Genomic DNA, 15,024 nt, shown 5'->3' with positions numbered 1-15,024 from the left:
TTCAGACTACTTAGAATCTATTTTATAATAACTTGCATATATCAATTATTTGAAAATAAACCTTCTTTTCTTCTAACTCTCTGGAACTGTCATCTCCAAGATTGGCATTGATCACCACATGTGTATCTAGTGGCAGGTCACAGTGAACCAGCTTGTCAAATTTTCTTATTACTGTCTACATCCAGTTTTGGAATCTTGAGGAATTAAACTGAACCAAGTAGAAACTTGTAGACCTATATCTTTCTTGCACTAAAGTCTTGAACAAAGCCAGCTCTGAATAGCATACTTCTCAGTATTATATTCTGCTTCTATTTATTCTTTGTACCATCTCACAACACCAACCACAAAGAAACCAGGATGTAAACAACAAAAATTGATCATCATTTTCTCCATTCCCAGAAGACTCTATGGTCTACTATGGAGGTTTCATTACTTGAATTAAATTTCCTTAATTCTAAACTGTTCTCAGAACTTCTTCCTAGTGAGACTGGTGAAATCAAGAAAAGAGTAGGAGTAAGGCTGAGGTTTTACCTAGGGTCATAAGTGAGGACATAGTGTTCTAGGTCATGAAGGATACTTAGTATTTCTGAAAAATTCTCCCATTTTTCTTCTAAATTTCTCTTCTTTCAGCAATAATATAAACTTAGATTTCAGTTAAATATTTAATACCATCTGTAATCAACAACTATCAATAATAATTTTTCACATCTTTCAAACTATACCATGCTAATAACTTGATGTATGCTTTAGTCTGTATGACCTATTAATTGGCTCTATATTTTCATATATACAAAGATAGAGTGGATTCTACTAGCAAGTCAAGAAGCAAACATTTCACTTATCTATCACCAATTTTTAAAATTGTACCTCTAGAGGCACCTGAGTGGCTCAGTCAGGTAAGTGTCTGACTCTTGGTTTTGGGTCAGGTCATGATCTTGAGGTTCATAAGTATGAGTCCCACATTGGGCTCTGGGCTGACAGCATGGAGTCTGCTTGGGAGTCTCTCCTCTCCCTCTCTCCCTCTGCCCCTAGCTTGCTCTCACTTGCTCTCTCTCAAAATAAATAAATAAACTTAAAAAAAAAAAAAGGAATCTTTAAAAAAATAAAATAAAATAAAATTGTACCTCTAAAAATACAAGTGGAGCATTTTCATACTGTTGAACAACATCCAATAAGAGGAATTTAAATCATAATAAAAATGACGGCAAGTAACACAGTCTTACATTGCAAGAAAGCAAAGGCAGGCATCAGGCACATACTACTTGAGTGAATATGGCTGATGACATTTTATGTGATATATATCCTATATAATTTGTATTATTGTTCTTCTTAATAATGCAAATTAAAAATATTTTTGAAGTAAAATAATCAAATACTTTGAATCTGTTTAATCTTATGGAATTTAATTCAATCACTAGTTTTTCTATGTGGATGCTATATACAAATAGAAATTAATTTAGGAAATTGAAATCTTTTAGATTCTTGGATTTCAAAACTTTTTGACTATGAATCAGAATGTGAAATGCTTATTGGTCTTATAAAAATACAATGTATTTACAAAATTTAAAATATTGAATGAAAGTTCATGAAGTAATACTTAACCTATTTAGAGTTTATTCCAATGTATTTTATTCAGTGTCATGATAATCCATCTCTACTTATTCTATTCTATTCTATTCTATTCTATTCTATTCTATTCTATTTCTTTTTGTAATGCTAAGAATAATACTGATTCCTTTTTTCCAATTTACTAATGGGTCACAACCAGCAGTTTGGAAAACACTACTTTATTAAAATAAGTATATTTAATAAGTATATTAAAATAAGTATATTTAAATTACATACTGAGCTACATATATATCAAATTATATATATTACTCATTTAGAATGTTAATCCATTAGTGATATAAACACTTTCAATTATCAAGGAAAGAACTGTAAGTCATGGCTAAAATACGAAAAAAGTTACGCAAATCAAGTTATATATCTTGACAACTTTAGACACACAGATGCATTAGATCTCTTATGTTGTTGTAATTCATCTCTATGCCAGTTGTCTATGCCAGTTGTCTATCTTCAATGTACTAATACATTACAAATAATATTTTAGACTATTCACTCATGCTAAAAGTCCTTATGCAACATATGTTCTTTATAATTTATGTTTATAAACTGTCTTTTTCTGCCATTCTTCGAACCTATTCCACCTCACCACAATAAGCACAGAACATTTCAGCAAATGTATGCTTTGCTCTTTGAAAAGGTGTCTGAAACTAATCTAAAGACTTATATAGACAGTTAATAACTTTTTCACTAGGACACAATGTTCAAAGGTTATAACCTATAAATGCCAAGTTTATTTCATAAGTAGTTTTATAGTTTATCCATGCTGAGAGACTTGGGAGGATATGGATTTCCCTGAAAGTGTTTAGAGCTTCTAACTTCTCTGATGAATCTTTGTGGATTCAACCATTATTCACTCATCTAGATCATAGACATATCTATGGGCTTCAAATGATAATTTTGCATTTCCACCATAGGAGGCATCATGAAATAACTATCAAAAGCAGTGTTTCGTGTGAATATTATTAAAATGGACAGAAACTGACAGCTTATGTTCACCCATCATAGGTGCTCGATGATTAATGTTCAATATAAATGGATTCCCATTAGCTTTGTATTTTCTCCAATACCCATATTGGAAACTCATTTAAACTTATAGAAGCCTCTGCTGTATGCATTTGCATCATATCTTCTTTGACAGCAGATTTTCACTAACAGTAATAAAAGTAAATATTTTAAAAGATTTTTCAGCAAACAATGTTAATACACATTCCAGAACAAGTGCCTATGTAAATAATAATTGTATTAGTAAATACAAAAAAAGAAAGTGTCTTTATCTGCATATTTTCTAATTTGAAAAAATCAAATGCGAAAGTTAAATTTTGTGCCTGCTTATTTGCTTTGCTATTACTAAGTTTGGTTTAAATATAATTCTAAATAATTTTAAACTTGCGATTATAATTTTTGACGTATGAATTATTTGTCCAAGATAATGTACATGTATAAATTGTCTTTTACAGTAAATTTAGATAGAATTTATTGCAATAGTCTAGTTATGTCACATTATCATCACTCTTACTGCCACCTTTAAGAGTAATGTTTTGAAAACAAAAGAGCAATGTGGAATGTTCCTTTGTCAATATTCTTCTGTTAATTTATTATAAATCAAGTTAATTTGCTTAACATTGGATATTAAAGTTAAGAATTAAATTTTCAATACAAACTTTAAAATAATAACAGAATTCATTTTAAGAGAAAATAATTATATTCTGGTAATTATGAGCCAATTTTTCCATTGTGGCTGTGTATAGTAAGTATGTTTTGATTTCTTTATCCAGGTAGAATTCTTAGTAAACTATGTATTTATTCCTAACAGTAGTAGGAGAAGATACTAAATTAAAGTGATGTTCTGTTATGATCAATAGGCCCACAATTATTAAAAGTCAATAACACATATTATTCCAATTGTGTGCTTTACTCTTGATAAAGAAAATAACCCACTTTCAGGTGCCAATATTTTTTTAAAATTTTAATTTGGGGTTCCTGGGTGGTTCAGTTGGTTAAGCGTCCAACTTTAGCTCAGGTCATGATCTTGCAGTCTGTGAGTTCGAGCCCCACGTCAGGCCCTGTGTTGACAGCTCAGAGCTTGCTTCGGATTCTATGTCTCCCTCTCTCTCTCTACCCATCCCCTGCTCATGCTCTGTCTCTCTCACTCTCAAAAATGAATAAATTTTAAAAAAATGTTAAAAAATTAATGAGATCAAAGTTCTTTCGTGTCAAATGAAGATGCTGAAGCATTTTGTTGAAGAATAACTTACTTAAAAGTGCATAAATTCTATGTCATATACCTTGGTACAGGTCGACAAATTGAACACATCTATGTAGCCAGTTCTTAAATTGAAAAACAGAAAATTATCACCCATAAGGCTCACATCATGCTTTCTTCCAGAACTATCCACTACTGCTCATCAGCACACTGCAAGAGTAAATACTATCTCCATTTATGACACTGGATAACTTCTTTATGCACTTCCTAAGATCGAATCTGCTGTTCAATAGAAACTCTTAGATTTATTGGGGGAGGGGGTGATGCCCATTCATGTCTTCTGCCCATTTTTAGTTGCATTATTCATTTTTAAAAACTCCATTTAAATTCCATTTAGTTAGCATACGGTGTAATATTAGATTGACATGTACAATTTAGTGATTCAACACTTCCATACAACAGCTGGTACTCATCACTACAAGTACACTCCTTAATCCTCATCATCTATTTAACTCATCACTCTACCCCCCCTCCTCCCTGGCAACCATCAGTTTGTTATTTATAGTTAACAAGTCTGTTGCTTGCTTTGCCTCCCTTTATTTTAGCTTATGATTGTTTTGTTTGTTAAATTCTACATAAGAGTGAAGTTATATGGTACTTGCCTTTCTCTGACTGGCTTATTTTACTTAGCATGATACTCTTTAGCTCCATCCACATTGCTGAAAATGAAAATATTTCATTCTTTTTATGATTGAGTAATATTCCATTGTATGTATATACTACTTCTTCTTTACCCATTCATCAGTTGATGGACACTTGGGCTGTTTCCATAATCTGACTATAGTAGACAATGCTGTTATATATAACCTATCCATGTATCCCTTTGAATTAGTACTTTGGGTAAATACCTAGTGATGCAATTGCTGGATCATAGAGTTAAAGATGTAAATGTGATACCTGAAACCGTGAAAATCCGTGAAGAACACGGGCAGTAACCTCTTTGACATTAGCTGTAGCAACTTCTTTCTGGATATGTCTCCTGAGTCAAAAGAAACAAAAGCAATAATGAACTATTGGGACTTCATCAAGATAAAAAATTGCACAGGGAAGGAAACAATCAACAAAACTAAAAGGAAACCAGTGGAATGGGAGAAGATATTTGCAAATAACATATCTGATAAAGGATTTGTATTCAAAATATGTAAAGAATTTATCAAACTCAACACCCAAAGATGAATAATCCAAATGAAAAATGGTCAGAAGACATGAATAGACATTTTTCCAAAGAAGACATCGAGATGGCTAACAGACATTTGAAAAGATGCTCAACATCACTCATCATCAGAGAAATGCAAATCAAAACCACAATGAGATATCACTGCACACCACTCAGAATGGCTAAAATTAACAACACAAGAAACAACAGGTGTTGCTGAAGATGTGGAGAAATGGGAACTCTCCTTGCACTGTTGGTGGGAATGCAAACTGATGCAGCCACTCTGGAGAACGATATGAAGTTTCCTCAAAAAAGTTAGAAATAGAACTACCCTATGACCCAGCGATTGCACTCTAAGTATTTATCCAAAGAAACTATTGGATTTTAAATTGTGTTGACACTTGTGTTGACAACTAAATGCTATTATTTTTCATTGAACAGGTCCGAAGTGGTACCCTTCTAGAGTTGGCCTGCAGCTAGAACGAGGTAAGAATCAAATTTCATTGATCTATTTATTTAATTTGGAATCCCTTTTCTCTCATCAATAGCTAATATTTATTCATCACTTACTAAATGACAGGCATTGTAATAAGTGCCGTAAATCAATTATATCAGTTGATTCTCCCAATAAGCTAGTGCTCCATTTTTATGGATGAGGAATTTTAGTCTCAAGAAGATAATTTTCACATATTCACTGTCAACATGCATTGGATGCAGGATCTGAACTAACATCTTTCTATCTCTAAAAGTTTTACTGCTTTTTTCTCTCATCCTACTACCTCCTAATAGGTTCTCAGGGATACTGGTCAGCAATTTCTTTTTCTCTCTTTCTTTTTTTCTTTTTCTTTCTTTCTCTTATTTTCTACTTAAAGCAAAATAAATGAGGTAATGAGGAGCAGAAATGAATTAATTTTAGGGAAAATATTACATCCAGTATTAAGCCTCAAGTTTCTCAAACTGTCAAATCCTATTTTCCATTCAGAAAATTTATAAATAGATACACTTAAAAGTTAGCTCTCTTAAGAATCATTGTAATTAACATTACATCAACTTGATCTTAAATTTGGACTTGTTCAAGAAGAGCTGTTATAAGTTTTAGAAAATACTTACTTGAAGTCAATTATAGTAAATCTACAATACACATCTATTAAGGAATTTCAATCTCTAATTATTTTACACTGTAATGAACGGCCTTCTTTTTTTCTTCCTTGTACTTTTGCTAATATTCAGGCCATCTTTTCTCTCATATTACCATTACTCAAGGACAAATGATGATTTCTTTGGATCTAAGCTGTCGTGTTTGCTTTCATTGTTTCTTAGACATTACACCTTTCTTTGAAACCTCTATGCTGAAAACATAGGAATACGTGGTATTCTTGGAAGTCACACTTTCCTGATGGTCCCAAATTCTTCCAAGCTCAAATGTCCAAGACAAATTCCTAGAGTCTAAAAGAGAAGACTCATTATCTTGTTTATTTTTGCCTCTGCAGAGCCTAATATATGCCAAGCATATAAATGTAGTTCAACACATAGATGCTAAGTAATATAAAATTATATAGTGATATTGTTTTCTGAACTTGACTAGTATATAATGATGACTCTAGAATGCCACAAGCATCAATGTAAAATATAACTCGGTTTGAAGAACACTATAAGGAACTGGAATTTCTGTTAGTTCAACCTTCCTGGTGAATATGACTTTTTACTTCCTCCTCGCATGTATTTACTTGATTTCTCCTCACATACATTTACAGGGTATAATCTAAATGAAATATAGCCATTAAGTGTCCTTGAATAAAAGTATGATGTCATATTTGAAAAAAAGAGTCAATTAATTTAGCAGGCTAAGCAAGATATGGTAGAAAGAAGTTGTTTGAAGTAATGCAGAATTTTAAACCTTTTACTTAACTATCTATAGGATCTTTTCTTTTGTAAAGGGGAGCTAATAAAGAACCAAACTCATGGTTTGGTTTTTGTTTTATAAGTGTCGAATAAGATTATGTTTATAAAGCACTATAATGGTTGGCATATGGTAGATGCTTTATCAATCAGTTATAGCTGATTGATGTTATAGCTATTAATATTAAGGAAATAAAACTTAACACTGAAACAAAGCAGGTCCTCAATATTTACCTATATTTCCTGCTAGAATATATTTGTCAGAATACTTGTACTGTGAGCAATGACATCATGTAAATTTAGTCTTTTACAGTTTCATCACACAAAAGACACCACAAAAACTAAAGAAAATAATAAACATTGCTTTTTGTGAGCAAAAGAGCAAATATTTATTTAGCTTGGGGATTGTGCTGAGCTGAGCTGGACTTGGCCTTACTTGTGTAGGTTCACTCAATCAGCTGCCGTCAGCTGGTAGGTTCTTGGTGACTGTCTGGTCTAGGTTGGTCATAACTTCAGCCAATCAAATCCTCTCTACTCTATGTGGTTTCTCAGGCTTCAGTGGAATATCGTGAGCTTGTTCTCATGGTGGAATCAGGGGTACAAACAAATGAATACAAGTACTCAAGGACTGTTTTGGCCCAGGCTTGGAAGTGTCACATGATCTTTGCCCTACATTCTGTTAGGTAAAGTGAGTGACTAGGCTAACCTATATTCAAGGAAGTGGGGAAATGGACACCAAGTCTTAATAAGAGATACTAAAACTCATATTGCAAATGGTGCAGATATGGGAATGGTAAAGAACTCTGATTTCTGTAATAAATCTGTCACACAAATTGGTAACTAAAATGTGTTCTCTCTTCCTACCTTGATTAATATATTTAATAATGTTCTGGAAGCACAGAGTTAAATTTCCAAGTCTTAAAATTATTGGATTTCTACAATAGAGAGGTGAAGAGTTAGCACTGTCCTTCCCATTGCTGGCTCCAATCATCCACACCCTTTATACAACAGCTTTGAAAACCCCTAGGTACATACCCTAGATTCTGGTCCACTTTGGGAAGAAATGCCCAAGAAAGATGATTTGTTTAAATTAATTTGGGCAGGAAATTCAGGGGCCTTAAGTGGCTGAAGCATGATATATGCTGAAGCATGATACAGACAGCATCAGCTCCTGTTTTAGGCATATTTTCTTGGCCCTACATATTCCTCTCTCTTTGGAAAACATACATAGACATAGAAGGCCAGAGGCAAAGTTCCTGGATTACTGAGTCTGAGTGGCATTATTAATGATATTCCTGGATTTTCTCAATTCCTTCTATTCAAATGTCATATTGATGGGACAACATTTTAAAAACATGCCAATAAAAAATAAAAATAATAAAAAATATTCCAATGCTCTGTTCCTTGAAGTCATCAAGTGATACAGGAATAGAAATGAACCCCCTTCTCAAAGGTGACAATACATAGATGTATGTTGTAAAGATGTTTTCAGCATTTTTTTTGGTGTTACAAGGCTATCATATTCTTTTGTTCCAATTAACATTTCTTGTTGTCATACATGATTGTCAAGATATTATTGACCATTTTTATATCAGTCTTTACCTTGATCTATGTCGCATTAACTTCCTACTGCTGTGTAACAAATTAAAAATAACGCTCATTTATTAGCTTGAAGATACAGTATGGCTGGCTTCTCTGCTCAGAATATCACAAAGCTGATCAAGGTATTGGTTGAGCTGAATTCTCATCTCAAGACTTCTAGAAAATTCTATTTCCATCTTCATTCTTGTTTGAAGAATTCACGTTGTTTTGTGGTTGTATGACAGAGGTTCCTATTTCCTGGCTAGTTGTCACATCCTATAGGCCATTTCAGTTCCTAGAGACTATTTGCATTCTTGTCATGTGGCCCTCTCCATCTTCATTCCAGAAATCTTTCTAGTACTTTATTCCTAGTACTCTAGTACTTTGAACCTGAATTCCTTTCTCTTATCTATTCATGCAGATTTAAATAATACATGATTAACTCAGACTCACTTGAATAATCTCTTTTATGAAGCCACATAACATAACCTGATCAAGGGAATGATAGCCTATTATATTCATATTGGATTTATCAAATACAATATTCAAAATTAGTATATATCAATTGTATATTTTATCTTACTTTAAGATACCTGTAATTACAAATCAATGTATTGGATTCTGGAAATAATCTAAAATAGTCATAAACTAACATTCAATGTGTCTTGCAAAAAAGAGAATGAAATAACACTTTTTCATGACTGAGGATAATATAAATCACAAATAGATTAGCATAAAGAATAATATAAACAAAACAACAACAATGGCAATAATAATTGCATTATACTTATGAGATTAATCTAGCTCTAGTGTATTTTCTGTATATCTTTGAATAAAATAAATTATATTTACTATTATCTCATTTATGAACATTTAAGTCTTTACAATTGTTTTGCAATTATAAATAATTTTAATAAGAATATCTCTGTACATATCTTTCAGTACACACATGCCAGACTTATCTAGTGTTTATTATTAAGAAGGGAACATTTCCTTTACATGTCTTCTAAGACATCGGTTCTGTTTATTTTCCTCCTATTTCATGAGAAACTCCAAGTAATCTTTGCTGTATGTTTCTCTTATTACTTTGAAAGCCTGGAGTGCTAGAAACCTGTCTTAGTTTCCATTCTTTTTCCAAACTGAATACATAAATAATCTCATCAGGCAGCATGGCTTTAAATGTTAATGACTTTCAAATATCTACAGACATACTTACCCAACTGCCTATTTGACAGCTCCTACTTGAATGTCTAATAAATATCACACACTTAACATGCCCTAACTTAAATCTTAATTTCTACCCCCCAAATTATAATGCACCTAAGTGCTCAGGTCAAAATCTAAGAGCTGTCTTTATTTCACTGATATACTCTCCTCTCAAGTTGAACCTGCTCTGTGTTCAAAACAGATCTAAAATTGATGCATTTTTAACATCTCTATCAGTGCCATCTTAATCCAAAAAGGCCCCTGCATGGGGCACCTGGGTGGCTCAGTCAATTAAGCATCCGACTTTGGCTCAGGTCATAATCTTGCAGTTCGTGGGTTCAAGCTCCGCATTGGATTGTGTGCTGACAGCTCAGAGCCTGGAGCCTGCTTCAGATTCTGTGTCTCCTTCTCTCTCTGCCCCTTCCCACTCATTCTCTCTCTCTCTCTCCTCTCTCTCTCTCTCTCAAAAATAAAGATAAAAAAAAAAGTCCCCTGCTTGATGAATTTGAATTTTTCCTAAGTAATCTTGCTTCCCCTTCCTCCCAGTTTCCACACAGCATCCATAGAGATCTTCTAAAACATATATCATGTCACTCCACTAGTGCTTTGCGATGACCACTAAAATGTATTAACCCTAACTAATTTATCATATAATAAAAGCATTTAGAGAACAGTTGACATCTATATCTACTGATACCCTAAATTATACTATAAAAATACCTTGTATTAGATTTGATTATGATATTATCTAATATTACATTTTCTCAGAACACACAGGATAGTAGCGGATGGTGGTCTGAACTTTGTTTAGGTAGAGGTGGGAAACCACTGTACATTTGAAAAATTGCTGATATCACTTATAAAATGGGTTTGTTCACATTTTATTTTACTTTATATATTCATAATACATTGAAATTTCTATATATAATTTATCCTTTGCTTTTACAGTTTTCACATTAAAAAATGTGTTTTTTTAAATGACTATACCTTGAAATTGTATTAAATTACTATTTCCTTATTATTTAAGGTGGGCCCTTTTTGAAGGACTACATAACCATTCAAAGCATTGCAACTTCCTCCATTGTCACTCTCTATTTTACAGACCTAGGTCAACAGGTCAGTTGGACTACAGTAAGTATCAGTTTAAAATACAAGAATTAGGGCAATGGAAATACTCGATTGGAAAAACGAGGGCAAATTCTTTTTTTAAGTGTCAATCTACCCTAGGACTGATGGCCCTATTTCTGCTTCCTCTATGCTGTTAGTTAAATGGTGTTTCTTTGGCTCTTCCTTCTAGGAACCTGGGGATATGAAGACTTCTGATATTGGAAAGAGAGGAGATAGGATATTCAATAAAAAATGTTCTAAGGCAAGGGGAAGACATTTTGGAAAATCAGAATGAAGTAATGAGACATCTTTGAGTTAGGAGATTGTGGCATACTTTTGGTTCTCCTTGAAGGAGGAGCTTTCAAAGTGGTGGCAGCTGAATCCAATAGCATTATAAGAATGAAAACTACATTAAAAGACACGTAGGACTGGAGTGCCTGGTTGGCTCAGTCAGTTGAGCATACGACTTTGTTCGGCTCAGGTCATGATTTTACATTCGTGGGTTCCAGTCCCACAACAGGCTCTGTGCTGACAGCTCAGAGCCTCGAGCCTGCTTCAGATTCTGTGTCTCCCTCTCTCTCTGACCCTCCCCCCTCCACACACTCTGTCTCTGTCTCTCTCAAAAATAAAAAAAAAAAAACATTAAAAAAATTTAAAAAATGTTTTTTTAATTGTTTATTTTTTGAGAGACAGAGAGAGACAGAGTATGAGTGGGGGAGGGGCAGAGAGAAAGGAAGACAGAATCTGGAGCAGGCTCCAGGCTCTGGGTAAGCTGTCAGCACAGTGCCTGACTCTGGGCTCAAACTCGCAAACAGCGAGATCATGACCCCAGCCAAAGTCAGACATTTAGCCAACTGAGCCACCCAGGTGCCCCTAAAAAAACATTTTAAAGACATGTAGGACTAAGAAACAGAGAACATACTTTAGCACTAGTTCACAAGCACTGAACTATTGATGAGTAGTGGAATAGATAGATGGAATAGCTTCAGTAGTAAGAGGAAATACTAGGGGATATTTAGTGACAGAGGCAGTAAAAGAGTTAATTTGATAAATAATTTTGATACTGATATACAAAGAATAGTACAATCATTCTATTTTTCTATTCAATTATTTTATATTTTTTAGAATTTTAAAGGTTTTCTGATTACACTCTATTCCATATTTGTGATGTGACTGCATTTTTAATATTTTCTGTATTAAGATAGCTTTCCTTTTTACCATCAACAACAATCAACATTCAACATTATCATTGGCAGTGCTTTAAGTTTTCCCTTTAGAGTTAAACATTCTTTTTTTTTTTTTCCAGAAGAATGTAGTTTGATATTTATTTAGTATAAAAGGTTTGTGCACAGTGTAACAAATACAGTTTTTACAAATCCGTTTTCAAAATGTGGTGGTTGTTTATTTGGGTTTCATAGTCTTAATTACTTCATCCATTAGCTTTTTTACCTCTTTGTGTCTGCTAACCACTCGGCTCATACAGTCTGGAAGTTTAGCTCCATTCAGCCCACTTCCACCTGGTTTGTGAAGACAACATAGTTTTTTCCTTCCTCATCCATTACTACTGTTAAGGTTCTAGTTGCCAGATGTTCCCTCTCTCCAGTAGGGTCAACTATGAGCAGAGTGTCATCAAATACAGCAAACGAAGTTGCAACTGGATGAGTTCTAATATTCACATAACTTTTCTTCTTTAAATTAACTGCTGCTAAGGCAGTTTCTTCACTTATAGTAACTTCTGGTAGCTGTACACTTTTTTAAAGCTGCTAACAAAGCAAATGTACAGGCATCCAAGATGTTCCCGTCATAGTCAAGGCAAATGATATCACAGTACAGAACACAAGAAAGCTTTCCTGGAGAAATGCATAAGTCCTCTTTCTGAATTATCTGTGTTTCAATGACATCTGCAATGAACTGGCTAGCTACTTGGGCCTCTTGCCCAGGAGGTCCAGACCGCAATCTCGAGGAACACAGACGTGGTAGATCCACATTAGGAACAACATATCCTTTATCAGGGGCATCCGTTGGTGGTGCTGCAAATTCTGCCTTAATTCCACAAATTAGTGTAGTATTTCCCAGCTTCACTAAAGTGGAACCATCTGCAGTACTGATTGAACCAATGTTGACACTTGTGGTTCTGAATTCACCAAGTTCTCTTCCATCTGGATGGCAGTGCTCATTCAGTTTTCAAAATTATTCCAAACACAGGACAATTTATTCATTATTATTAATCCTCAAATAGAGAAATCCAAGTTTGCATTTATTACTTACAATATTGTCACATCTTTTGCTTTTCTAACACCCTCCCTTAATACATATTATTCCTAAATTTAGATCATTATTTATATTTTAGTGTTATTGGTTAAATAGTTGCTTTAGTTTTCAAAGTTTGTTGATTCAGCTTTGAGTACTAATTTGTTGTACAAAAACACTGTTTAGAATATTCTGAATCCTTGTGAAGTAGAATATTTATAAAAGAACCTATTAATGCATGCATTATGTAAGCAAAGGGTTTAATACTTAAATGTGTTATCAACAGACCTTTACTAAAGGAGATTTTAGACAAGCAGATTCTGATCTTCAAAGGTTAAAATATTCATAGTCTTTGTCCACATTTATGATGAAAAGGGAATTCTGTCTACAGAAGTTGTGTCAAGCCGAGTGGCATTAATGGTGAGTTCATTAAAAATTCCAGCTGCATCATTTGGATAAGCACTGAGCGGAGAAAGTGCTAAGGTGGAATTCTAGGACAATTGTACTAGAAAATTATAGCTTATTTGAGAGGAAAGTCATTTAGGTGACAAAGAGAACTCTGGAAATAGGATGAATATTTTTAAATCAACCCTATGGTTCACATAATCTTTTGCTCCAAATGAGTCAGTCCTATTAAATGCTAAAAATATACACATTACATTGCAATCACACCCACTTTATATCAAGTAAATTATACAATAAAAGCAATATTTTACTGCACCTAACATTCTTATACATTTATAAAACATTAAAATGTGCTCCTATAATAAAGGCATTATCATAGGGTTGGGTTTTGTTTTTGTTTTTTGGTTTTTTTTAGAAACAGTCTCTTTACAAGGTCAAAATTAAGATTTTAATAATATTTTTCATCAAGTAAGAGTGTGCTGTCACAGATTATTGAGAAAATATTTGCCTCATTGAACTTATTGAAAGACTTAGGATAAAAGATTAATATAATAATCCTCATTATATAGATCCAATTAACTAAATAACAAATTCACTTGTCACCATTTTTATGTTCATTCGTGTCTGTGCCTAACTTCTGTGTAATTTATCTCTTGGGAAAATTCAAGTATCTAAAACCACAATCAGATACAGAATTGTTCCATTGCCACAAGGAACTCTCTCATATTATCCCTCTATATTTACACACTCTTTTCCCTAACCTGGAGCAACTACTGACCTGTTTTTCATTTCTATATTTTTGTCATGTGTCAAATGCTATAAACAGAATTAAACAGGTTCTTTTGTTAGATTGATGTTTAATTTTCTCTAAGTATAGTGCCTTTGGGATCCATTCTATCTGTTGCATATATCAATACTCAGTTCTTTTTATTTTGAGTAGTATTTGGTTGTATGAATGTAGTAGTTTGTTTATCTATTCACCCACTGATGGACATTTGGGTGCTTTCAATATTTTGCTCTTACAAATAAAGCTGTTATCTTTGTGTAGGTATGTGTATAAACATAAGTTTTCATTTATTTAGCACATTCTTTTGAGTTTCAAAATTATCTTTTATATTCTAAAGTCCTTTGCTAAGTGTTTTGCAAATATTTTGTTTCAGTTTTCAGTTTGTCTTTTCAGTCCCTTAATGAGATTTTCTTTTTCTTTGCAAAATGTTTTCAATTTTAATGCAGTTTAAGTTGTCAATGATTTAAAGATCCTGTCTTTGCTGTCATATGGAAGAAACTTTTGTCTTGCCCTAGGTCTGGGAGCTTTCTTCTATGTTTTCTTCTAGTGGTATAATAGTTCAATGTTTTACATTTTAATCATAGTCTATTTTTATTATAAAGGATATTGAATTTTATCACCCAACTTAATATTTTCTTTCAATTTGCTTCATGTGTTCTACAATCCTTTTGTTTTGTTTTCATTTTCCCTGCTCCATTTGGAATTGTCATACTTTATTATCTATTAGCCTCGCTGTTATTTTGG

The 15,024-nt window shown here is 33.2% G+C and overlaps 2 protein-coding genes and 1 pseudogene across 5 annotated transcripts in view; 1 reads left to right on the top strand and 2 right to left on the bottom strand.

Moving 5' to 3' along the window:
- The window catches only part of LOC144616179 (uncharacterized), a 344,180-nt gene that overhangs the window by 111,195 nt on the left and 217,961 nt on the right, over window positions 1–15,024 (bottom strand). For all 4 annotated transcript variants that reach the window (XM_078446067.2, XM_078446069.2, XM_078446070.2 and 1 more), the window contains exon 4: window positions 4,787–4,868. In XM_078446067.2, the coding sequence (XP_078302193.1) occupies window positions 4,787–4,868 (82 nt within the window). The remainder of the gene's footprint in view (window positions 1–4,786; window positions 4,869–15,024) is intronic.
- TECRL (trans-2,3-enoyl-CoA reductase like) overlaps window positions 1–15,024 on the top strand; it is a 99,727-nt gene that overhangs the window by 50,018 nt on the left and 34,685 nt on the right. Inside the window, exons 3-4 of the mRNA XM_060654968.3 lie at window positions 5,487–5,531; window positions 10,759–10,862. Coding sequence (XP_060510951.1) covers window positions 5,487–5,531; window positions 10,759–10,862 — 149 coding nt within the window. The remainder of the gene's footprint in view (window positions 1–5,486; window positions 5,532–10,758; window positions 10,863–15,024) is intronic.
- Window positions 11,539–13,022, bottom strand: LOC132692832 (exosome complex component RRP43 pseudogene; annotated as a pseudogene).

Source organism: Panthera onca, chromosome B1 (genome assembly GCF_046562875.1).
Source record: "Panthera onca isolate mPanOnc1 chromosome B1, mPanOnc1 haplotype 2, whole genome shotgun sequence".
Taxonomy (NCBI): Eukaryota; Metazoa; Chordata; class Mammalia; order Carnivora; family Felidae; genus Panthera; species Panthera onca.
This window is presented reverse-complemented; position numbering and strand designations above follow the sequence as displayed.